The sequence below is a fragment of the Lissotriton vulgaris genome, chromosome 1_1 (assembly GCF_964263255.1).
Source record: "Lissotriton vulgaris chromosome 1_1, aLisVul1.2, whole genome shotgun sequence".
Lineage (NCBI taxonomy): Eukaryota > Metazoa > Chordata > Amphibia > Caudata > Salamandridae > Lissotriton > Lissotriton vulgaris.
The window spans coordinates 1,960,937,070-1,960,964,789 of NC_141685.1; the positions used below are offsets into that span (position 1 = coordinate 1,960,937,070).

The 27,720-nt window shown below is 45.9% G+C and overlaps 1 protein-coding gene across 1 annotated transcript in view; it reads left to right on the forward strand.

Moving 5' to 3' along the window:
* The window catches only part of MEIG1 (meiosis/spermiogenesis associated 1), a 212,286-nt gene that overhangs the window by 161,258 nt on the left and 23,308 nt on the right, over positions 1-27,720 (forward strand). Inside the window, exon 2 of the mRNA XM_086938548.1 lies at positions 8,439-8,604. Within this exon, the coding sequence (XP_086794674.1) occupies positions 8,443-8,604 (162 nt within the window). The 5' untranslated portion in view covers positions 8,439-8,442. The remainder of the gene's footprint in view (positions 1-8,438; positions 8,605-27,720) is intronic.

The following is a 27,720-nucleotide window of genomic DNA, read 5'->3' on the forward strand; positions in this document are numbered from 1 at the left end:
CTCCTGTTGTATTGAGATTTTTAAAGGGTTTAACAAATAAGTTTCCTCCTACTACCTTTATTGTGCCTCAATGGGACTTGAACCTAGTTTTTACATAATTAATGGGTTCTCCATTTGAACCTTTACACAGGTGTCCTTTGAGACTTTTGTCTTTTAAGACTGTTTTTCTTGTCGCAATTACCTCGGCAAGGAGGGTAAGTGAGCTTCAAGCTCTTAGCTCGGTACACAGTCAAAATATCGAGTTGGAAATATCGACCTACCATAATATCGTGTTTGAAATTTCGAAGGTGTATAATATCGATGTCAAGAATATCGTTGGACAGAATATCGACCCTAAGGTAGGTAATATCGAAATTATTTATATCGATGTAAGTAATATCGAAGTTAGTAATATCGATAGCATATATATCGATGTCACTAATTTCGATGACACTAATATCGATATTTGTATAATATTTTTATTATGTATGTGTTATATGTTTTACTTAAGTATTTAAAATAAATAATATTATATGTGTATTATTTAATATATTAAAACATTTATTTATAAGCAAATTATATGTTTTAATACCGGAGCGGGTTGTGGGTTTATAGGGGAATAGGGTGGGATGTAATTTAATTATGTTTAATTAATTATTAATTAGTAGGAATTATAAATTAATTATAATTAATTTCTAATTAATTTAAATTAAATGGAAATTAATTTTAATTAATTGATTAATTGATAAAGATGTTCTGTAGCGGGTTGTGGGTTTATAGGGGAATAGGGTGGGAAGTAATTTAATTATGTTTAATTAATTAATAATTAGTGGGAATTATAAATTATTTTTAATTAATTGCTAATTAATTTAAATTAAATGGACATTAATTTTAATTAATTGATTAATTGATAAATATGTTCTGTAGCGGGTTGTGGGTTTATAGGGGAATAGGGTGGGAAGTAATTTAATTATGTAAAATTAATTAATAATTAGTACGTATTAAATAATTTTTAACAATTGGTAAATATTTTTTTTAATTGGTAATATAATTTAATTAATTGATTAATTGATATATATGTTCTGTAGCGGGTTTTGGGTTTATAGGGGAATAGGGTGGGAAGTAATTTAATTATGTTTAATTAATTAATAATTAGTAGGACTTATAAATTATTTGTAAATAATTGCTAATTAATTTAAATTAATTGGTAATTAATTTTAATTAATTGATAATTAATTTTAATTAATTCATAAATAGATAAATGTGTTCTGTTGCGGGTGGTGGGTTTGTAGGGGAATATGGTGGGAAGTAATTTAAATGTAATTAAGTAATAATGTGTTTAATTTATTTGTTTTTTTAATAATATAATTGATAATTAATAATTAATTGGTAATGAAATATTATAAAAAAGTATTTTTAAATATTTACATTTGGTTAAATATATTTTGATAATCATGTCTTTAATAATTATGTATAGGTATTGTGTATGGTTTATATTTATTTATTAGTTTTTATTCTTATTACAAAAAAAAAGCTTTTATTTATAAGTATGTTAATTTAACCCCTACGCTATCCAACGCTTTCCCTACTGTTGCACTCCCTGGAGTGGGAATAGTAATTTTTACCCTTACGCTATACAACGTTTTCCCTACTGTTGCACTCTCTGGAGTGGGAATAGTAATTTTTACCCCTACGCTATCCAAAGCTTTCCCTACTGTTGCACTCTCTGAAGTGGGAATAGTAATTTTAACTCTACGCTATCCAACGCTTTCCCTACTGTTACACTCTCTGGAGTGGGAATAGTAATTTTTAACCCTACGCTATCCAACGCTTTCCCTACTGTTGCACTCTCTGGAGTGGGAATAGTAATTTTTACCCCTACGCTATCCAAAGCTTTACCTACTGTTCCACTTTCTGAAGTGGGAATAGTGATTTTTACCTCTACGCTATCCAAAGCTTTCCCTACTGTTGCACTCTCTGGAGTGGGAATAGTAATTTTTACCCCTACGCTATCCAAATTTTTCCCTACTGTTGCACTCTCTGGAGTGGGAATAGTAATTTTTACCCTTACGCTATCCAACGCTTTCCCTACTGTTGCACTCTCTGGAGTGGGAATAGTAATTTTTACCCTTACGCTATCCAACGCTTTCCCTACTGTTGCATTATGTGGAGTCGGAATAGTAATTTTTACCCCTACGCTATCCAACGATTTCCCTACTGTTGCACTCTCTGGAGTGGGAATAGTAATTTTTACCTCTACGCTATCCAACGCTTTCCCTACTGTTGCACTCTCTGGAGTGGGAATAGTAATTTTTACCTCTACGCTATCCAACGCTTTCCCTACTGTTGCACTCTCTGGAGTGGGAATAGTAATTTTTACCCCTACGCTATCCAACGTTTTCCCTACTGTTGCACTCTCTGGAGTGGGAATAGTAATTATTACCCTTACACTATCCAATGTTTTAAATAATTAATGTTAAAAATTTTATAAATATATTTAATGAATAATATTTTTTACATTATACGTTATTGTATTATGTTTGTAAATGTATTAGTAAATTAGAATATATTTTGATAATTTATAAATTAGTAAAATAATTATTACTACTTATTGTTCAGTACATATATATTATATATTTACTGTATATATTTAATTAATGTATTATTATTATATATAATATTTATTAATTATAAACATTATTAGATACTTTTAAGTATGTAAATAGTATTTATTAATGTTATTTACTTTATTTTACATTTATATTTTAAAAGAAAAAAAAACAATATTTTTAACATCGATATTTTTAACATCTATATTATTTTTTCGATATTTTTGTACTTACCATGTTGTAGATAGGATGTCGATATTCTTGCCCTCGATATTTTAGACTCGATATTCCTGTAGGTCGATATTTTGTAGGTCGATATTCTGTCAGTGATCCCTTAGCTCAAAGCCCCCATTCTTGACCATTCATGCTGAACGAATGGTTCTTAGGACCAGGGCTACTTTTCTGCCTAAGTTGGTTACTCCATTCAATTTAGGACAGTCCATTACCCTTCCTACCTTCTATCCTCCCCCCTCACCCTTCCAAGAAGGAAGAGCGCTTCACCGTCTGGACCCTAAGAGGGCGGTGAGCTTTTACCTTGATAGAACAAAAGACTATCGAGTGGATGACCAGCTCTTTCTGGGATTTGCTGGCTGCAAGAAAGGAAGAGCTGTGCACAAGCGCACACTCTCAAGATGGATCATACTATGCATCAAGATCTGCTACGCCCTGGCTGGTTAGGAACCTCCAGAGGGTATAAGGGCTCATTCTACTAGAGCAAAGTCATCTGCTTTGTCTAGGGGTGTTCCTGTAGAGGACATTTGTAGAGCAGCGACATGGGCCTCCCTCCACACTTTTCCAAAGCATTACTGCTTGGATAGCGAGATGAGGAGGGACGGCCATTTTGCGTGCTCTGTCCTTCGAGATTTTCTGGTATAGAGGAGTAGACACCCTCCTCCGGGGATGTATGACGTTACAACGTATACTTTTACTCCGCATACCATTACAACGCGGTATTTACAACGCATACCGTTACAACGCATAGCGCTTTGGGGTGCTGGATAGTGGTAAGTATAATTTACTATTCTAACTCCAGTCCCCGTGGACCCTAGGGAAGGTGTTGGATAGTAAATTAAACTTACCTCTTATCCTAGAGCGCCCCCCAGCGCAATGCGTTGTAACGGTATGCGTTGTAATGCCTGCGTTGTAGTGGTAGTGCGGAGTAAAAATTGCGTTGTAACAGGTGTATACCCTCCTCCGGGAGTGGGGACTGCTGTGGGAATCTATTCACAAGGTGAGGAATTCACTGGCAGATGTATCCATCAGAAGAACAAGTTACTTACCTTCGGTAACACTTTTTCTGGTGGATACAGTATCTGCCTGTGGATTCCTCACATGCCCACCCGCCTCCCCGTTGTCCACTCTTCTATATCTGAGTTTATGGCAATGTTTAGATGCATTTATGCGTTTTATATCGATATATTTGTTATATATGAAAAAAGGGCGGAACTGATGTCATCACGCCGACATAGGCCTAATAAGGAGTCAGTGACGTCAGTCGGAGTCGCGCGTGATGCCGTGCTCCTGTGACGTCGTTTATGCCAGCGTGCTACCAAAGAATTTTCCGAACGTTGCTGACGCAGGGGGATATTCACAAGGTGAGGAATCCACAGGCAGCTACTGTATCCACCAGAAAAAGCGCTACCGAAGGTAAGTAACTTGTTCTTCTCAAATGCGTGGCAATCTCTGTCAAACGTAACAATTCTGCGCTGCTACTTAACTGTTGCTAGAATTTGCATTAAGTGACATTTAGATTATACCATTCAGCTCTCAGTGCCTTTAAATATTTACCATTTCTTGGGTATTCAAAACTTGCAACACATTTTTTTATGGACGTGTTCATACATGACTCCTCTGAGAAGGGGCACGGAGGCCTCTATGTTGTTTTCAAAGTTGTTGCGAGGACGCGACCTGCCTTTTTGAATTATCAGAGTAAGGATTTATACAATCATCCATTTTATAAACCTGAAATTGTGTAGCCTACTCATTTTAGTAAAACATGTTTTTGCTAATCTAGTGTTTAAGTATAACAAGAACTACGCATTAATTTCCAAAATCACTTAATATTACGGATCAACCAACATAAATTTTTTTGTTCACATGTATGCACAAGTGTTTGCAAATGTCTTTGCTTGCCTGCAGCGGGTCATCGTGCAAATATTCAAAACACTTCTTTATTATTGGACTGAAAACTGCGAAAAGTGATGAATATTTCTATGCAACACACTTTGAACATTTAAAAAAAATTGTTTTTCGTACTGGAAAATGAAAATTACCAGTGTACAACATGGCAGTCTTGTCTCGCAATACAGGGGGGAGGGGGGACGCGGGGGATTTTAAAATTAAAAAAAGAACACAACTTACCTGGTCCGTGTCTTCCTGGGCCGGTGTCCTGCGTTGGGGGCTGCTTGGCGCCTTCTGTTCTGCTCTGTCCTGGGCCGGTCCCGCGCCTTCTGAACATCAGCCCTGACCTCATGGCTGCGCGGTGTCTCATGCAGTCAATCCCGGCGCTGCATTAGCAGCGCCAGGATTAGCTAGGGCACGGAGATGCCCCGCCCATTGGAGACCGGGTTTTCCTGCATGAAGCAACCCTCTGCCTCTCGGGTCCCAACTCCCCCCTTGCTCTCCTGGTCCTTAGGAGGTGGCTGTAGTGCGCATGTTCGGGCTGCTCATAAAAATGACCAGCCCAAAATCGAGCATGCGCACTATTGCAGCTGCACTTTAGTAAGCGATGTTGTCAGTCACCCTCCATGCTGCCGCAGCCAGACCCGCCCCATCCCCCTTCAGCGCCAATTGAATGCCTGCCTGAGCGGAGCAACTCGCAAGTACTCTTTAAAGTTTGCTATTTTGCTTGCATGCGGTTTAACTTGGGCCATGTGGCCAGGTGAGGCAATGCCCCAGCGCCCCAATGGACGCACCGCCCCATTCTCTCCAACCCCAAGACCATACTTATTGCCTAGCGGCAGACCGTAATTGTTAGTCTTGTTCCTCCAGGGATCCCCCAGTCGCCTCATCAAACAGTTGCCGTTCCGAGCTCTGGCAATGTTCCTTGGACCAATCCTTAAGGGCCTTCTGCAAGGACTTTGGAACAGTAAAGATATGGGAACGGCCCGGTCTGTTGAGCTTTGCAGGATACAACATGGAGTAGTCTATACCCATATCTCGTAGCTGTTTTTTCAAGGGAACAAACTGGCGGCGCGCCTCCCGAACTCGGATAGTGAAGTCTGGAAATAGTGATAGAAGAGAAGAGGTGTGGCGCAGCGGCCAGGGCGCCTGACGCCGGACGTTGGGGATCACGGTTCGATCCCCGGCAACGGCGGCAGGGGTCTGCCCAGCACCATGTGACTCTGGGCAATAGCTTGCTTAATCTTCCCGATGGCCCCCAGCGCCGGGATGCCTATGGGTAGCTGTGCGCTTTACAAATACTAGATTTATTTATTTATATCACGGAACCTTCATAAGACAGTGACAGGTTTTCCCTCACTAGTCTCAGGGCTGTGTCCCTGTCTCGATAGTTGAGCAGTTTTGCGATGATCGGTCGTGGTGGTGCCCCTGGGGATGGGCGGGGCCCCAGGGAATGATGCGCTCTCTCCACCACGAACATGGCGAAGGCCCTCTCTCCAAGCAGCGTGACCAACAGTTTCTCAATACATTGTTCCATGCTACCGATCGGGGTGGACTCCGGGAGGCCGGTGACTTTGAGGTTACAGCTACGAGAACGCGCTTCCAAGTCCTCCGTTTTATCTTGGAGGAAACGTTGAACTCTCCCCAGTTGCTTGTGTTCCGTATTCAGTGTAGTGTGTGCTTCCTCCACCTCCGATATTCTCTGCTCGGACATGTCTAAGCATCCGGCACGTTTGTCTAAGCGCTCCACCATTCTGTCCATCCTGTAGGAGAGGGCGTCCATCTTCGTACCCAAAGAGGTGATTCCGCTTTGCAAGCTTTTTTCCATGGCTAATAACATTCCAGGATATCTGGGCTAGGGTCTTCGGTCGTGGGGACTTGCATCCTGGCAGTCTCATCTGTGGAGGCGTTATGCGACTTTGACCGCTTCTGTTCAAAAGAGAGCTTGGGCTGAGCTCTGTCTACTCTGCCCATACTGGCACTCAGGAGGACCCGCCAGGCAGAGCCTCCTCACACTCCTGCCATGAGGCCCCGCACTCCAAATGGCAAGTGTAACCTTAGGGCGTTCCAGGCAGTACCAGTCTTCGCCGCCAAATAGCCTTCCTATGAAGCAGTAACCTGTGCAGAATGGCGCTAGACCACCAGATGGGGTTCTTTTATGCTCCAGCACTAGGGCCCAGCACACAGAAAGGCAAGAGCAACCGTGAGGTGGTGCAGTTCGCTCCGGTTCCTGCCGTTATCCAGCCACCCTCGAGGGCAGAACCTTGGGAGAAGAGGCGCTAGAGACTTGTTCCACGGTGCCAGCACCCGTTGTTGCTCACACCCATCCATGCGCAGGCCAGCACGTTACTGCAGTGTATCCAGTAGTGTGCGCCCAGGACAGGCCTCTGATAACAACGAAAACTGCCACCGCCGTAGTCTAAGCATCACCGGTTATCTCCTTTCAGGCCTGCAGGCTGCCGCAAGGACTCCAATTACCACCCCACTCTAGCTCGGGGATCCAGGCCCGGCAAGTCGGACGCAGTCCGAGCTCCACAGGCAGCACAGTCAGTTTCTATCGCTGAAGCGCCGGAGTTCGATCCCTAGGGTTCCTGGTGTATAACGTTAAGCAGGCCTCGTATTTATAATTATTTAAAAATGCAGTGCTGTCGGATAATTGCTGGATATTCTGACGGTGTCACAGAGCTAACGGCTCAAGCGGCCATCTTGGTCACGTGCAAGCTCCGTCCCCCCCATGGGAAATAAAAGTTTACTAACAAGGACAATGCAAGCACAAAATGAATACTCAACAGATGGTAGAATTGCGTTGGTATCATGTCCCACCCCTAGCGCAGTCCACTAGCCACCACCCTTTGTTATTTTGATGAGTATCTTCAACACTTATTTTTTCCCGTTTAAAGAATTGTCTCTGTGCAAGTTTCTATGTCACTATATGCCAGCCGAACACCAAACCTGTTTGCCAAACTCGTAGAGATACATGCAGGAGAGGCTACACAACAGGGCTACCATAGCTAATGAACTCTGGTCTTGCTAAAAGAAAAACAAACTTCTGGATCGAAGTATTAGATCGCATACATATATCTCTACCTGTCACAGATAGCCCAGCGCCATGATGTGATCCTGTTAGGGAGCCCAGGCGAATCCACATATCACATAGCAAATCACAAAGCAGAAGGCAAATAATGAGGGGCCATTTTGTGCAAAAGTGCAGGAAACTAACGTGCCTCAAGACATTTACGGTCCTCAGCATTTCAGTCATGAGGGAAGACATGTGAGTAGAGTAACACAAAGGCACGGGTATTTTTGTAGCACTATTGAAGTCAGAAGGAGGTAGAGAAGGCACGTGAAATAAGCTGAACGGAAAAGTGTGCACAGGTTGCATGCAGGGAGAGCTCTGAAGTAAGATGCTTTACTGAATCATTGAAAGCAGTAATGCACACCTCATGGTTGTAGAGTGTTGTTTAAAATACAATGGAAATACTGAAAGATGAAACAACTCTGTTCCTACAAAGATACCACATATTTGCACGTAGTTATCCGCAGAGGACAATGGTCAGTGTATAACCAAATGTACAATGTTCTGCAAATATTTTATTGTGAGTATTTAATAAAATGCTAAGCTGGCCAAACCTGGCAAATGTAGCGCTGTACAACAAAAACATCAATATTGATTTACCAAATATACCCTATTAACAGGGCGATCACTCAAATAAACAATTGTCTTTTCAGAAACATGTCCGAGGAAGATATTGGAGCCATGGCTGTATCTGATCATAAGCCCAAATCAATGAGCCGTGCAAAACAATGGACTGATGAAATAGAAAATCTCTACCGGTTTCAACAAGCTGGCTACAGAGATGAAATTGAATATAAGCAAGTAAAACAAGTAGAACTGGTAAGTAAAACGAAATGAACTGAACTGGTACTAAAATGAATAGGTTTTGGTTAACACCAGACTTAAAAGTGATTTTAGTGCTGGGATTTATTGAAAAGTGATTCAGGTAATTATTTTCTTTTATTCATATGCATAGACATCCTGTGATGTATTCAAGAATTGTAAATATTGACATGCTATTGTATCACTAGAACTCAGAATCCAGACAGGGAGTGTTCTATAGGTCATCAAAATTGCAAATACTGACATATTGCACTGACGTAGCAATGATATGATATCATGATAACATTTTGGTATTTTCTGGCATTAATACAGCAATAGCTGAAGGAACTTACAAATCGTAAAAAACGATATTAGACTGAGTTATGTCATTGTATACGAACGGTGTGAGTGTAATAAAGACCTCATAAGGTGAGAAGGTCAATTTTTAATATGCAATCCTTTTTTACATAGAATCTCTATCTGGATTGTAGGTAAAAACTATCATGGAACAGTGGAAGGAAATTAAATTTAGCGTTCATCTCAAGAAACATTACTTCAACCCAAGGGTATGATAACAGCACACATTACATACGGGGGGGGAGGGGGGGTGATGGCCATTTCTGAAATACATAGCCGGAGTAATACATGTGGTATTTGCAATGGGGATTGATTTGATAACCAGTATTCTCCCAGTCCCAGTACAGAATGCAGACAGGAAGCAAACAACAACAGTGCTGATCCAAAATGCTAATAATATCAGTCGTCCATGTGTTATTCTTGTAAAATAGTGTGTGACCCGCTGTTGATATTACTAGGGGAAGGTAGGGGAAGGGAATATATAGCCCATGTGTAAAATGGTAAGGGGGAAATGGAAAGTCCTTGGGTTGACGAGGCGCGCAGTTCCCACCTCATACTATCAAATGGTGGGACTGCCATCACCATTTATTGGCAGGGAACTCTCCTTGGTCCAGGAAATTGACTTTTGTCAGTTCAAACACTGGCAATGTATCCTCTGATTTATATATGATCCACTCGTAAGACGCGATGTGAAACATAGTGTGCATACATCGTGCAAGTCGCCCCAGTGAGATAACAACTTTACCCTCCCCAACCTCTGGCACCACAGAGAGACAGCATGCAGATATTTGGTCATCACAGCGTAGTCTTTTATTACACCGTTAAGTATTATTCTTTATTTTGTTCATTGTCAACACACTGGATCTTTTTATTCAGGCGTAGATAAACCAACCACAGATATTGAAGCCCCGAAGAGGTAAGCTCATTCTACCAATAGATTGTCTTTACATTCCAGAAATGGCCTTGGTCATCAGGATATCAAGACACTCACCCCGGTCATGAATCAATCCCTCTGTGCTTGCTGTGCCAGCAGGCCCCAACTTACACTGTTTTATCAGCAATAACTTTCCAGTCCTCCGTCCCGGAGGCACTTACCACGAGGGCACAGCTTAACGCCTTGCCCCCACCGGGGTTCCGAGCCACCAGATACCCCCTAATGTCTTAATGCACACCAAGGCATCTCATGTAGAACAGGAGAGTCCGGGACCACCAGCAGGTCAGTCCCCCCTCCCACCAGCCCAGAGCCCCCATTGAATGCTCGCCCTGTTCCAGGGTCAGACAGTCTATGCAAAAAGGGAGTCCACTCCATTTTCTTGCCTGGGACACCTCCACAGGGCGAGGAGGTCACTGCTGCTCTCGCCCTCCTTCCACCTAAAGCTTGCCCATCCGAACCCCCTCCAATGGGCCCTAAAATGGTTTGTTATAAACTGTTCGAGCCCTGCGCTAAACCGATTTGCTCTCTCTGGCAAAATTAACTCCATATTTGTTATCCGGATCAGATTACGTATGACCGTGTGGAGTGAGGATCCAACCCCTGTGTTAATGTCCCTCGCTGGGTGGCACTTGGATTTTGGTGGCATAAACCACGCTCCAGGGCGAGGAGGTCACTGGCACTCTCGCCCTCCTCCTACCGCTTGACCACCCGACCCTACTTCAATGGGCCCTGGAGTGGTTTTGATACACAGCTCGAGCCCTTAGTTGGGCACATGTACCCCATCCGGCTACTATAACTCTGCATTGGTTATCCCGATCAGCTTATGCATGATAGTGTGGATTGACGGTCCAACCCCTGTGATCCTACCCCTCGATGGGTAGCACCTGAGTATTTCTGGCATATATCACGCTCTATATGCGGTTCACAGCCTTTGATTATCCTATTTATTCCACAAAAATATTTGACTAGCGCCTGCCCCTAGAAGTCAATATGAGAGGATCTGATAGGGACTCACCGAGGAGTGCCATGCAATATGCTCAGCAGGTAAAGCTTTTAGCGCACTGGGGACCCCTACGCCATTTTGCGGAGGGGCCTAGCTTATTACAGGCCGATATGGCCGTGGCCTCAAATACGATCCCTGCGCTGGTTACACCCCGAGTGGGACGGATATGCTCAGGCGTGAGTCCCGTGCTCTCCATGCCACTGGAATCAAGCTATCCTGGCTGATGAGGGCCTTAAGCCCGAAACCGGTCCCAGGATGCTTGTTTCCAGTCCAGGGAGGACCTGGCCTGGCAGTTCGGGCTCGACTGTTCCCATGGGGCACAGGTCAAGACTGATATGCATATGTCTGGGTTCAAACTGGAAAGGCATGGTGAGCAAAAAAACGATGGATTTAGGCCCAGATCTCTGTACTGGGTGAATGTATGACACTGTTCTACATTCTGTCCATCAACTGTTGTTTTTGCCTGCGCTGGTTACAGCAGTTGCCAGTGACCCCGCCTCAGCGTACCCGCCAACGACCATGGTTTGGGCCCTGGGGGTCTATGAAAACACAAGCGTCCCTTAACGATAAATGTACCCATGAGCTTGAAGGTCTGATAAATCCCCTCCTGCTAAACGTAAATTCAGGTTGCCTTAGACATACAAACCGTGAAAAGAGTGTGTGACCCGGGAGAGCTTTCCCCATGTATGTTAGCACCCCGATGTCCTACCAAGTGTACTTGCCGTGCTTGGTGCTGCAGTACGCCGTACCCCTCGGCGATTTTCGATCCGTCTTCTTGCAGTCTTACTGCTTGCTGCCATCATATCGCGATGCGCCTCCCCGCCATTGACATGAATAGAAAATAAAGAAAAAGATGTTCAGTGCCCCCCGCCCGAATGCCATGCAGATCACATTGATATTCCATTCTGCGTGTTTGCCACCTTGAACCATATGCCCAACCCCCATAACCTGTTACCCACCGACTCGTGCCCGATCCATGAAAAAAGAGAGACTACCCCACAGTCATAGAAGGGTGATATCCACATCATATAGTGCCGCATTCAAGAAGTCTGGGCACCCCAACCAAAAAGGGGGGTGGGGGATGTGCGGGTCAGAGAGTCACCAGCATAGTTGTGAATTATACATCATGTCACTCGCAATGTATATTTCTTCCCAAATGATGCCTTTTAATTCACCGCTGCTTGGCACAGAGTACCATGCCGATTAAGCTGTTTGCCAGTCTACCAGGCACTACAAAAGTGGCAGGCCCAGTTTAACTGAGATCCCACAGAAGGCTACATACGGTACCCGCTGGTGAAGACAAGGTATACTGCCTTAGAAGCGATCCCCGAGATTTGTCCAGGCGTGGTCTGCACTGCCCCTCCCAGGGACGGGACCCTTAAGCACCAATAAATACTACTTATGTGTTGCCACCTGCTGGATGCATTTATATGTATGTTATTGTGAATGGAACATGGCTTTCTGTGCTAGATGCCCTTACACAATTGCGCCACAGGAAATTGATCTAAATCACAACTTCTGCCTTAGGGGAAAAGATTTGGCACCTGGGCCACCGCATGTTACTTTCATGCTGCCCGATTAATTCAGAACATAATCCCCACCGATTTGCCATTACCTTACGGTGCTGCAGGGGTTTGTAGCTGAGATTGTTAGCCCTGGTATCACTATCTGACTGTGAGTCAAGGAGGCCGATAGTGTGTTTTTTACCCCGGACCCCAATCTAGATTATGCTTGTGTCCCACATAAGGCTGCTTCCCAAGCTCATAGTGCCCACACCGCCATCGCTCGCTCCACTTGTACCCACTACATTCACAACCAAGAAGACTCATGAGACATAATTGTGGGAAAACGGTGGTGCAGGTTTATTTGCATACAACAGCAGATAGGTGGGTCATCTTACAGGCGATCCAAGACGGCAGCCCCTCGCTGACCCGCCTGCCTAATTAGCCAATTTGCACGGTAAGTCGATGCTCTTGACGGTGCAATACCTTTAATAGTTATCTCGTTTACTCCCGCCCCCCCTGTCGGGGCGGAGCGATGAGGCACACCCCCGGTCGGTTTAGGCCCCCCGACCGCCCGAAGGACTAACGGGGCGCCGACGTTGTTTCCTGGAACCCCCTCGGCTCCAGGTTCTTGGCTCGGGCACCCCTACTGTGCCAGGCAGAGGTATTGCTGTCTCCTTCTGCCGCAGAGGTACCCTTACTGTCCATCTGCTTCCAGATCGCCCTGTGACTCCGCCTGCAACACAAAACAGACCATTAATTGTTCACACCAACCCGCTGCTCTGCCGCTGGGTCTGGGCCAGGGCGGGAACAGCGCAGAGTAGTCCAGATGAAACGCGGCGGAAAAGAGGAAGTACTGAACCGGGCTGGCCTAGATAAAGGCCCTAGGACCGCCCACCACCTTACATGCTCGCACCTGCATTGGCCACCCCTAAAGGGGGCGGCGCCCTGACTGTCGCGCTGGTGACGTTTTGCTCGCGAGGCATGTGTCACTAAGACGCTGTCTCGCGTTATCTCCCCTTCGCGTCGCGCGGCCAGCGGCATAGTGCCCACACCGCCATCGCTCGCTCCACTTGTACCCACTACATTCACAACCAAGAAGACTCATGAGACATAATTGTGGGAAAACGGTGGTGCAGGTTTATTTGCATACAACAGCAGATAGGTGGGTCATCTTACAGGCGATCCAAGACGGCAGCCCCTCGCTGACCCGCCTGCCTAATTAGCCAATTTGCACGGTAAGTCGATGCTCTTGACGGTGCAATACCTTTAATAGTTATCTCGTTTACTCCCGCCCCCCCTGTCGGGGCGGAGCGATGAGGCACACCCCCGGTCGGTTTAGGCCCCCCGACCGCCCGAAGGACTAACGGGGCGCCGACGTTGTTTCCTGGAACCCCCTCGGCTCCAGGTTCTTGGCTCGGGCACCCCTACTGTGCCAGGCAGAGGTATTGCTGTCTCCTTCTGCCGCAGAGGTACCCTTACTGTCCATCTGCTTCCAGATCGCCCTGTACTCCGCCACAGCTCTGGATGAGGCCCCCGTCGAAGACAGAGCCCCCCACCCACTTAGCTACTTCCTCTGCTCTCTTTCGCTCCACTTGTACGTCCGGGAGGGATATGTTCACCCCAGTCCCGACAAGTGTACATTGCCGTTGTAAGCCTTACTTTACCCCTATGCAGATGCTAAAGCCTGAAAGTAACCATTGCCTGAGGGTGAATGATTTAGTCTCTCCTCCTCGCTAAGCCTTTGGGTACACCTCTACCATAGTACCCTTCACCCCACCGCTATGGAGATCCTGGACGGTTCTTAGGACACGCCCCTAGTTGCATAAGCCGCACCTCTGGTGGGGATTGCTCAGATACGGCTCTTAGGCCACGCTCTAAGTTACCAACCACACCTCTTAAAGAGATACCTTGGCATTCAGCTGTTTTGTCCGATATTAGTCCCTGCAAAGTAGGGCTTGAGAAAGACCTGTCCCGTGCTGCAATAATCATGACCGTGCATGTCCTGGCAACTTACTGCAAGGTTGTTTATCTGAGATTGGTTAGAGCCCGCACAGCCGATGCCCGTAGCCGTCAAATGTCATTCCCAGTTCTCCGTTGTATTGCAGTGTTTCCCTCCAATTATACTGTATTTTCCCTTGTAACCGTCGTTTGCCTTTGCTGCTTGCCCAAGTATTTTACCCCCGATGTACTTAGTCTCTCTTGCAACCCGTACACCCATCACTTGTCCCTCTGTAATGCACTGTTTCTACCTCATATAGTTTGTTTGCTGCACACTTGTCACTTTACCTCATGTGACTTAACGTCTGCTTTTGTACGATATTCCCTGTGTAACACCCGTGCTACCTAAAACGCATAACTGACGTAAATAGCAAAAGTTGACATCGAGCAATAAAGGACTGCCTCATTCAGGATGACGTGCTTGTCAACCATGCATTGCATGATGATTTTTATCGAGGGAGCCAGGAAGGGGGGCTGTGCCGCCTGCTAGAGCACTTGGCGTCAGAATCTTTACTGTCATCTTTGAATATATGTGCATAAAACCAATTCCTTCTCCCTAAGGGGCTGGTAAATAATTACCACTGAGCCCGAGCCTGTCTGTGCACTGCTGGAACAACCAGCTATATTAGCTAATAACTGTTACATAACGTATCAATCACTGTGCCTCGATGTCACCTACCGCACACTCTGCCATGCATGTACCACCAGCTCGCTCCTACGATGGATGCATTCTCAATGTATACATAAACTCGCTCTGGCCTAACGATGGAACTCTTTAAATTTAAAACTCCAGCAGGAGTGTGACGTAGACAGTCGGAAGACACCTAAGCTAGCCTGAAATGTCGTATACACTTAGATTTAAAACCTGAAGACACCATTGCGTCATAAGCGTTACCTGGTGGATGCAGTAATGCTTTCAGTGGCATTGGACCCGAACCAAAATAAGGGCAAAATATACTTTAAGGAGGAGTGCTCTTTCAGACTGCTGCCCGTTTGGTTGAATGATATTGCATTAATATGCCAAAACGTCCGGAGTGTACACCTGAAGTGTTGTGTGTTACTGCCTAATACTGCAGTGCCTTTTAGGATTACATGTGTGAGTTTAGACACATTTGGATCTATGCTTGCATTTAAACTCGTGCCCAAGCCTAGTGGTGAATGCAAGATAAGTGCTTTTATTTAATTAATTTGTTCCAGCCATCTGCCCATTACCCCCTCCTTCGTCCCTGCTGCCCTCGCCCTCGACTGAATAGAGATCACAGTTGTGCCTATCTAGTAGGATAACTGACCCCATTTGTGGTAATTTAAACCAAGTTATACGAAGGTACTTTTGAATAATGATTAATACAACGATACTGGGGTTTCCTTTCCGGATACCTGCGTTTGTCCGTTGCAAGAGAAAACTCTCAAACTGTGGCGCTTTGCACTGGGCACCACCAAATCTAAAGCTGGTACTGATGTGTTTACTCCCACCTTATCTACGGCAATCTCTGAGACCACCAAGCCAGTACAATTCTCGAGCTGTGGTGGTAAGTTAAGGTAATGATTAAATTGAACCACCCCTTCATGGATACTCAGGTCTGGTCCCCCAAGCTGTGCGGTCCAATGGTTTCCTGGATTAGAGGCTGCAATTGCCGGTGACTTTCCTCCCTGGACCCACATTTCGTGCATACTTACACGGGAGCGGCTGCGCATTCAAAAATTATACTTGAGAATGGAGCTACAATTTAATTTGACAGGGAAGAGGTTGTTAGACAAATTAAATCCAGTAAGAAGGTTACCATCGCCTATAACTTACAATGTTTATCCCACCTGATCTGAAGTACCTAAACACAGCAAACGACGTGTGGCTGAGTAAAGCTGACTGGTTTGCACATGGCCTGTTCTGGCCTGTGATCTGACGCTGATGAGTGGGGTGGCCCACCAAATGGCGCGCAGCAGAGACTACCAAATGCAAACTAGGGCAAGGCGGGCACGCGCTCCAAGCGCCGCGCTGTACACGCTATCCCATAGAAGGACAATGAAAGCAACCACTGTTGTTCCAAATCCCAACACCGACAATGAGCACAAGGGCACAGGGTAGGAGACGCCTCTATAATGTCCGAAAACAAGACATGCAAAGCAAAAACGAGCAACTGTAGACCAGCAACTGGAGCAAGGACTGAAAAGACTCAGGTAAAATACTTAACGATTCCATGTAGGAATGCATGATTTGATTACCAACTTGCACAAAAGTGAATGTTCCTGCAGCAATCGCCTGCATGGGACGTCAGAAATAGCTAAAGCACCCAAACAGGAATTTCTAAAGAAGGAACTGCTGCACCTGAATATGAACTATGCTTCCAGGACTCATTACGCTTGCCACAGCTAGGAACACGGAATTAATGTCTAATGAGAACGGCAAGCAAACTTGATCAGGTTTTAACCAAGTCTCGTTACCACCGCAGTTTGCATGTGCATCAAATACCAAGCACCTCAAGAGACGAGCACAGATGCTAGCAGAGAGAAGACAGCTGCTGGGAATCATAGCGCCACGTTGTCTCGTAAATAGGAAAGCAAAAGGTACCCGAAGAGTACCAGGGAAACAAACTGCATTAATATGCTCGCCTTTCCAGGCATTATACATCGCTTTCCTGTCCATCCTTCAGCACCGTTCTTCTAGCAGACAGTAGTAACTGCCTTCACCCAAGTATTGTTACTGCCAAGTTTACAAAGAATCAAAAAAGAAATTGTGCGATTAAGGGAACCCTGACAATAAATTTCGCCCGTTTTATTAAAATTTACATCTGAAAAGTTGGCAAGGTAGCCAGCTGTACTCATCTCAAAAGGATGGAATGTCGTTTCCGCTTGTAGACATCACTACTTTAGTTATGATTAAGGATGACAATGTTACTAATCAGTTTAGTTATCCTTTATTGTTATTTGCTACGTTTATTAGCAGCCTAGTGAACATGACAATTAACAGCCTTACAGCCGAATAGGATGTGGAAACTCACTCAAAGCCCCTGCACATACACAGTGAGCCACGTACTCTGCTAGAATAAGCTTATTAGCGCCTGTCCTCAGTCTCACTTCCTTACATACAGACACGTACTCGAAGTGTTAATTTAATATTTTTATTACATGGCAGAGCAGTGACTAAAACTGTGCAAAGGAAAGAAAGCTGGCACACTATAGGCGGTCTAGCGCCCCGCGCAAAATATGTCTTGCACTGGAAGGTAAATACCCTTGCGGATCTGTGCTGTTTTGCACAATATTTGTGACTGTGGTAGAACAACGCTTTTGTAAATCTAGGGCAATTCGTCCTTATTCTCAAATACTCAACACATTCAATGCACCTAGTAAGTAGGCAAACCTCAGAAAGAAGCTAATAACGGCATTCTAAGACTTGCAATTAGTCGAGATGATTAAACCATACCGCAGAAGGTGCCCCTTTTATTTTGTTTTTGAACGTTGACCTTTACACCAAGCTGCTTGTACAACTCTCTCTCTCTAGATTGACAAATATGGAATCAGGTGCCTGCTCTACAAAACTATTGCTTCCTGGCACCTCAGGTGACAGCATGCATCTGCCTGGTTTAGACTGAATTGGATAGCGCAATGTTCCATAGCAAAGTGGAATTATTTATAGTGCTCAATCGTTCCTTCAAAATGCCTTCAGGAACATAGGGACCAAGTAAAAGTGAAGGTTGGGTAGCAGAGGCCCTGCACAGATGAGTACAATGCACTTTGTCTATGTTACTGTACTCTGGTGCATGTTATATATTATGTACGTAATTGTTTTCCCTGCAAGTTATGATGGAGAAGGGAACGTGACAGCTGAGGGTACCTGAGTGATCATGAAGTGCATTTCATGCTCCGACTGCGTTATGCTGGATGCTGTGCTCTTTGTAGGGCCAGATGTACTGCACAGTCCTTGTTAGAATCAAATCAGGTTCTGTGATCGGACCACCAGTGACTTCCATGAAACGTGAGCGACAATGCACAATGGAGTGCGGCCAAATATAATTTGAAAGAAGTAATACTCATGTGTTAAGGTCAACACCGATCGCATTCAAGATTAAAACTGGATAATTTGTGACTCGCACCCATTGGGGCTAGTTCATAAGGGATGTATATAAACTTAAACCTTGTTTTCACCTGTAACAAGTGAAAGTGGAAATTAGTGTAATTCACATCTGCCTCTCAAACCACCCCAACAACAAGGATCATTGCTAGGGATCTTACAATAAAAACGTGTTTAAAAGCTTCATTCCGCTGTTTCCAAGCACTGTAAATGACAGATGCTGCTACTGCGAAATCTAATTGCACAGCACTTACCAACACCAGCAGGATATGCAGCACAACACGTCCCAGCTTCCCTGTGAATACACCCGTGTCAGATCGGAAACATGCACTATGCCAGCTCAAATGTAGGCCTCTATGAACAATGTTCCAAAATACTCAAGCCGCAAAATGCACTAAGGCGGCACCCAAACTGATTGTTCCGGGAGGTGTTGTAACGAGGGAACTGATACCTGCGATCAATTAAAGCGCCAACCTAGTCCCACACACCAAACGCTGCACCTCCCGGCACTAACCACACACCCGTAACACCCGACGAACCCTGAATGGATCGCACACCGGAAATTCGCCATTTACCACCCAGACCAGACAAGACTCGAACTCACTACGTCAACTCTGGAGACCGATGCCCAATCCCCTCCGCCACTGGGTTAACGCCTGAGCAACCTCCAAACAATTTCACACACGCGGCCCGAAAACGCTATACACTTCTCTCCCGCAGAGACACGGACCCACCCAGCTACACTTCCCCGGCGCATCCCCGCAGACTCTCACCAGTGTAATGCCACGATGTACCCAACGAAACCCCACAGCTCCCGCAGACAGTCCCCCGAGCAGCGCACCAAGAGTGCATCATGCATCCTTACCAATGCCCTTGCCAGCCACGAACACCCACACAGCTCGCAACTGATTTTCCTGCCCAGAATTGTAATGCAACCGACAAGTACTTTGAACAGGAAGGATAAGAACACTGTTTAATGTGCACAGCAAAATGGGGCTAGACGAAGGGTAAGAACACTGTTCACGGGGCGCAGCAAAATGGGGCTAGACTAGCGGACTATCACACATGCGCAGAGGACGCAAAACTATAACCGAATAACATCGTCCGTGAAATAAGATATGCATGCATTAATGACTCTCACAATCCAACTGGGGCTACTGCCTAATTTCAACAAATTATTCCGCCTAACGGACCGCCAGCGCTCCAATTGTTCCCAGAAAAACCCCGGCGCCCCATTAATTAGACCGGGTACACACTTCCCTCTTCTCAGCTCACCAGAAAGTGCCGAAATGCCCTCCGCGCGCAGGACCAAGACCCCATTCATCGCTCCACGCGCCCGCCGTTTTGGATGTTGAACATGAAACCAGGCACCACACTGTTCTCAACTCTGGCGCCGGTTGTGGCCATAGAAACCCAAACAACGAGCGTACATGGTCACCTCTTGCCCGCAGCTGCAAGACCATTCATTTTTCCCAAGCACAAAAGAAGACGCCGAATCGCGATGCAGGTTTATTAATAAAATGTTTAATGCGTGTTCTATTAGATCCTTGCCACTAAATTCAAATTGTAATTTAACTTGCGCCCTTGTGCACAAACATTTCTTTTGTTATCATGGAGCACAGAAATTTGGTGAATTGCAGCCACATGATGGGGGAAGTTGCGATGTCTCTTTGTTCCGCCCAATCAAGGCATCGTGCAGAGAGCCCCGACGCCATGGACGGTCGGGCCATATCGAGGCGGGGAGGGGGATGCGAATGCAAGGCGTCGTTGCATACCCCTCTCCCTAGGGAAGACCACGAAGCACCCGGCCCTGCCATATAGGCCCATGATATGGAGGGGGGGGGGAGGGCAAACCACCACCAAGCGCTGCTTTATCCAGCAAGTATGTGTCCCCTTCAGGTAGCTGTTGCTCCGGAATGAAAGACCCCGGTCCTAGATAGATAGATAATGAGCCGCAAGGTCATGCCTCGGAGCCGTATGTGTTATAAACTGTGTAGGGTACAGCCGATAAGACGCAAACTGTGCCTGTGCGCAGTGATAGTATCAATCCTGAAGTCCTTTTACTTAATGTTATAAATACTGTAGGGGACATCCGCATTATATTTAGTGTGCGAGTTAAGCTTTGAATGGCATTTATATGACGTATGGTGTGCGGAGCTAGCGAAAGCTGGGGCATTTCAGAGGCATTTGTTTTTATTATGTAAACTTTAACTGTTTAAAGTAAATTTCAGAGGTTTTCTTTAAACAAACATTAAGGTAACCTAAACTGCAAGCTCTTTCAAGGCTCAAGCTGGCTGCCTCACCCGTCCGCCGGCGTGAACAATGCAGAGCACACAAGCACTCATGCTCGCAGATGCGCACCGATGCAGCTCTCGCTGAAGCCCCGCACCCGAGCCGACCACCCAGGGCCATCCCCGCTAACCCAGCAGTATGTGCCATCCACTCCTTACCCCACCGAAAATAGCAAATACCTGCCTGTTGAAAATGGCTTAGCGCAACTGGGGCCACAGACCCGAGAAATACCGACTCGTCCGCAGCCAAAAGCATCCCGACGCCATGACTCATCCACTACACTACAAACAAAGAGGCGGCATGGACACTCGCATCATCCGAACCGCCGGAAGAACAACACTGCCCGCCACGCTTCTCCCTCGGCCCCCCGGGCCACACAAACAGCAGCTCTGCATCGAGGACAACAAACGCCCCCCCGCCAGCGGGTCCCGAATACCAGCACTCACCGCACACTCATCGAAGCAGACCCGACGCAAGACCAGCGAGGCAGAGACCGGAACAGCGCCTGCAGAACGAACAGCGCAGAGTAGTCCAGATGAAACGCGGCGGAAAAGAGGAAGTACTGAACCGGGCTGGCCTAGATAAAGGCCCTAGGACCGCCCACCACCTTACATGCTCGCACCTGCATTGGCCACCCCTAAAGGGGGCGGCGCCCTGACTGTCGCGCTGGTGACGTTTTGCTCGCGAGGCATGTGTCACTAAGACGCTGTCTCGCGTTATCTCCCCTTCGCGTCGCGCGGCCAGCGGCAATCTCCTTAAAGGTGACAATATTGCAGCCTCTGAGTCTGTAATTGTCAGACCGTGTTTACAATTTGACGAACAGCTTAGAAATAACACCGTTACTTTGCACTTTGAACTTGAACTTTGCCTGCTGTGACTACAAATAAATTTAAGGGCATTAAATAACCACCACAACGATAATTCCCACCGCGGACACTACGTAACTGGACGTGAATTTAAACCCTGAACGGAAGCAACCAAGTCCAGTTAGGAGCATAGTGACATCCTCGCACGTGGAAGTTCTCCATGGGGCCTACTTGGATCTAAGTCCTTTGTTGCTGCTGTAATCCCTACAGAGAAATTAGCTACGACCTTATATCCGTATATAGGTGAAACCCTTGGTTCCCGAAAAAGGACATGCCGGGGCCGGTCGCCCCCCCCCTACCCCAATACCCTTCTTTTTCAGTGTTGCCTAGCGTGACACCGACGTGACAATATCTGGAGTCTTTAAATGAGCGCCAGTTGCATTACCAACGGCAATCTTCATCCTTAGACACAGGGGGATTATGAGATTTTTGCTGCATATTTATATAACTCAAACTCGGCCCGAAGGTATTGGAGCGCTTTACACGAGCACCATATTTACATTACACATTCAGGCACGGGGAGCTGAAGTGATTTGACCAGAATCACACAATGTGGACGCGACCCCGAAGCTCGAACCCTGGTTTCCAGCACAAAAGTCGGCAGTCTAGCCGAGGGATGTGCCAGGCTCTACTCTGGTGCAGCATCTACCCAGCCGTACCCCTCGGCCATTAGGTTTTACCCTCTCCCCATTACTAAACCAAAGGCGATGCTAAACTTCAGGCCCCCTGCGTGCCTTTCTTGCCAATATAGTGCAGACAAAATTGGGCCACCAGCTGTGCAGACACCCATCAACGGTTAAAAATTAAAATAAAATCAGCATGTGATGGCATTCCCTATAGCTCGACCGACTTGACGGTGGCCTTCATAAGCTAATTTCGTCCACGCCAAATTGTATTGTATGAGGCCTGAATCAAACCGCCAACTCGAGTGCAAGAAACCAGTGGCAGATGCTTCAAGCCCATGCATCTAGTCAGTCAGTCAGTCAAAACAAACTTTATTTGGTTTGTTACAACCATAAAAGTACAATTTGCCTCTTATCTTACTAAAACAGGGAAAATAAAAACATAAAAAAATACATAACACGGCGGTATCGATAGACATATTACATCTTAATATACGTATACTTAACTATCATTTTTAAAATCGAAATGTTATCACAATTAATTTAAAAAACACTTAATTCAGATCTATACAACATCTTCTTAATCATACAGCGCTATTTTAAACACTAGATGTTTCACTTTTATTTGATGTCAAAGGACCTATCTTATTAGATCTTACTCTGTGCAGCTGAGGAATACCTTAACTTTTTTCATATATTTCCCCAAGGCACAGGCTATGTCTAAGTTCTCCATTTCCATCAACAATTTAGCGGCTTGCATTCTATTTGTAATATTATAATTTTAAAAAATCGGACGTAAAAGCTCCTTCCTTAAATCTAAAAACCACATACAATCTAATAAAAGGTGTATAATATTACAGGTAGTACCTAGAGTGCAAGTGCAGAACCCATTACAACTTAACATTTGATTTTGGGTTCCATTATTCGCGTAGCAAGGGTTTATTCCGATTCTCATTTTTAGGACTTCCCGCCTTAAGTTATGACTTGGTAGCCGGTCCACATACGGAAAGTGTTGGTCAAGCTCCCAGGCAGATGTCATGTGGGCTACCGAGCTTTTTTGTGAAAGGTACTCCCGGTCATAAGTGCGAGACATATCGGTGCCTTGGAGCCTTAGTTCTCTCTTACCTATTATTATATGCTCTTGTAGCGGGCAGACCTTCAGATTGAGCACCCTGTATGCATTCCTTATTGATGTTCTAGCCTCTTTTGCCCAGGGTAGGTCGCTCTTTGTGATTTCCTCTTTGGCCCACTGAGAGATTTTGAGGAGTTCATCTGTTCCCAATCGCTGCCAGAATCGTACCAGGGCCATACAGGCGGTTATCGCCCACGAGGTGATTCCCAACTCAAGTCTGGCCGCCTGTACCATAGAAGATTTGGGCAGTGCAAATAGGCTTTTTAATATATTTCCCTCCTCTCTATCCCAGGAGGTCTTACAGCTTAAGTAGATAACTTCGGCTCCATACAAGAATTGGGGGGGCACCATTGCTTGATAGGCTTTCAGGACCAGTCTGTCCGACATTTCTCCGTATGTATTGTTGAATCTTTTTAAACCTTTCACGGAAGCCAATGCCCTCATTTTTAGTGCTTGTAAATGAGTATGCCATTTCAGGGTACCAGAAAACCACATTCCCAGATATCTATAGTCAGCTACCCTCTCAAGTAATACTGTGCCCAGGTACCAAGAGAACTTTGTTTTTCTCCTACCAAAGCAAACAATTTTTGTTTTCTCCATATTAACTACTAGTTTTTTGGTAGTACAGTATTCTTTGAATCGATTTATTTTTCTTTGGAGCCCAATCTGCGTCTGGTCCATAATTACCAGATCATCAGCATAGAGGAGGCATGATATCTGGTTTCCTCCCAGTTTTGGGTTTGCCCCTCTAACCTCTCTCAACTTTTGAGGCAGGTCTGCTAAGAACAGAGAGAATAATAGGGGGGCAAGTACACAACCCTGCCTTAAACCGTTCCCAATTGGGATTCTCTTTGTCAATCCTCCCTCCTTATCCAGGATTATCTGTGCCCAGTTTTCTTTATGCAGTTCTTGGATTAGGGCTAGCAGGTCACCCTGTATTTCATAACCTACCAGTGATGACCACAGCTGCATCTAGTCAGTTCCAAATAAAGGATTAGCGGGACGCGAACCCTGGAAACGATGAGCTTGGAAGATCCGGCTCCGTGTACTGTGCTATCTGTGCCAACCCCTTAGCTCGATTTAATGGGCTGCACCCAATAGACCAAAGTAAGGCTAGACAGTCCCAATAGTTAAGGCGTGTACAGGCAGCCCAAATGAAACCCTGCTACAATGGGCCCACACCCACGCTCGACCACCAACAGTGCCTTTACCACTCGCGGTGTTTAAGATGAATTTGCAGACACACAGCAGTGTGATGCACGTTTACGATTAGGATATATTCACACAAGGGGCTGTTCGGCAGTAATAGTTCTAACTCATGGCTTCCTCAGATTGTATCGCGAATATGTGACCTAAGCCTCTAATCAATGCTGTGTCACTTAATGCCGCAGGTGGAACTCCCTGCTTCTCCACTTCTCTAAGGCGATGACAGGAAACACCAGCTCACTATTCTCAGTCCGATGAAGAGCGATGGACCGATCCTGAAGCGTAAATGTGAACTATAGGACCTCGGTCTCTTCTGCCGTTGAGTTCTTTCACAGTATCCAGTCGCATGCGCAACAGGATAACCTGTCCATCCAAGGCTAAAGTGGATGGGGGAACGGGTAACATTTACCCCGGTAATGCCACAGAGAAATAAATCTCTGCCCTTAGAAGACAACAGCTTGTTAATTCTGCTGAACCTGTTTGCTCCTTATAAGTCTGTAATGCACCTTTTCTTCGGCACGGGGACCGACTAACACAATGACAAACGAATGCCAAACCCAGCAGCCGTAGTACCCATCTGCTAAGTGTTCCCAAAATAACATGATTTATCTGTACAACTCACATGTTCACTTTCTTTCGTCCATGTGATTTCCCCTAACATCCGTAAGTAAAAGAACTGCCCAGGCCCAAAAATCCTTGGCCCCCCATATTCAGAAAATAAGGCAAAACACCTCCCCGTCTGCATTCCCTATACTAACCACCTGGTGTTGAGCCAACGCCGAGACTTGAAGTGGAGTCCTCAATTCCACCACGTGGGCCATTCATACCAGATCCTTTTCGTGCTCCTAGTTGGTGCAGCCAGCGAACAAACCCATGCTGTGATCGTCCTGTTGCTCGAGAGACGTCCGGATCTTGCTCGATGACCCAGCTCCCTTCACAAGCCTCCCGTAAACATAGACCGGAAGAGAGAAAAACCAGCATTAATCCGATTGATGATACAGGGCAGAAAACTTTAAATAAATTCTACTCAACGAGAATGTTGCCAGATAGCGAGGAGAGTTAAACCTTGCTCCCTCGTAATAACACTAAATCACTCCCTAGTAGTTCATAAGTTATTCAAGGATGCAATCCTCGAACGAATCTGTGGCTGCACTCATGGTAGGTCCACCCCCATGCTTCTCCCTATTCGTGCGTGTTGGCACCCCCCCATCATCAATATCCAGCTGGGTGAGTTAAAGGTAACATCTGTTGTTCGCCATACCTAAGCCTGAACACATATCCAAGCACCAGGAAATAAATCACTGAATCAGGGGAATCTGCTCCTTGTTTTCCCCGGCCGCTTAGCGTCCCTTAGTTCGTGGTCCACCTCTCGCCATCCCCGACGTTCCAACCCTCTGCGATGAGCATCCTGGCCCCTGAGATATTTTCTACCCTAGAGCCACGGTTTACCTTATCCTGACATTAACTTACGCAAATGCCGCCACGCGCCAAACATCCCCAGGCATAGAGTACACACAATCACTTATTGCCTCAGTTAAAAACACCCATTCAAGTTCCCACCATACCCCGAGGTAACCTGTGGACACGTGCACCTGGTTATTCAATACACAAATGCCCCAGATTACAAACCTTGATGCAGAGAAATCGTGGAACAAACCCCGCGACCATCAGTACCATATTCACTACAAACCATTAAAGCTCAGGACTTTCACTCATGACCTTTGGTGCGAGAGTCTGCTAACCTAACCACTAGGCCACAGTGACTCCTTCTAGCACCCAAATATGACTACGCTATGAGGCCCCTCCCTAACCCCCCAAGCTGAGAAGCAGCCTACTAATCAGCGTTCGCCCCAAGGTAGGCACTTCCAGTACTGCCTTCCGCATTGAAACTGGAACGCCATATCCCCGGGAAAACTTGCCACTGGTCTGCCTCCTCGGTAGCTGTTGGAAGGGACAAAGAGGGTTTCCCGATCTCTCCCATCACACGGGCCTGGCCCCTTTACTTCCGTCCACCTACAACAGAGGTCTTCAAACTTTTGGATGCCGAGACCCCCCTGTCAACATTTTCAGGTGTAAAGACCCTCTCCTGACAAACATTTCTAAACCTGTAGGCAGGGCTACTGGAATTATGAGGTAAGTGAGGACCAAATTATGCGACAGGCTTGACTAAATTGTGTGGGTAGAAAATGTAAATAATGTTCTGTGATGCCATGTATTTTGGGATGGCATTGCTTTATTATTTTGAAATTTTTTAAACACAGTAACACTGAGGAAAGATTTCACCCCAACAGTACCAGTTTATAACCAAAATACAGCACTTAACATCAGAAAGATGTCTAGTCAACCTTTGTGAAGGTCCTCCCACTCCGCATGAATACGCTCTGCCACATTAGAAGCTCACCTGGCCCTGGCCGGGAGCAGCAAGTGTCCCTTCAAACCCTGGCGGTCTTGTGCAGAGTTAAGCAGTTTACCCATGCCCCTTTCCTCTCACCCAGTTCCTTCCATCCCTCTCTTCTCTCCTCTCCCAACCTCTGATCCCGCTCACACATTGCAGGCCATTTTCTTTCACCCCTTTTTAGGTTTCGCCTGGGGCACGGAGCTTTAGCTCCGCCCCCAGGAGAAATCTTTAGTTTTCAGTATGGGGGACTTGAATACGCCCTCTGTTCCATTGGCTAGCTCCATAAATGGAGGCTAGCCATTGGAACAGAGATCTGTCCGTCATTCACGAACCAGATTCGTGGGCGTTCCTGCATTTTTTTCCCCACTCCACCCTTTTTGCATCGTCATTGGGCGGTGGACGGAGTTTTTTTTTTTTTTTTATTCGTTTGGATTCGTCATTTCATGCCGACCACGGCCGGCGGAAGAAGTCCAGGTGAGTGTTTTTTTTAATTCTTGCCTTCCCGCCCCCCCTCCCGCTGTCCGTGTGTCCGTTCAGCCCCCCTCCCCATGGGCCCGTTCCCGCCCCCCCCCCCCTCCCTTTCACTCTCCGTCTGCCTCGCTTTGTATCCTCTGAGGTCCATAATATTGTTTGGTCTCACACAAGCCTCAACTTTCTTTTGATGTGCAAATCTCCCCACTTTGAACCCCATTCACCACGTAAACTGCTTCTATCTTGTTGTTTGTTAAGGTGGAAGGGGTGGGGCAAAAAAAAT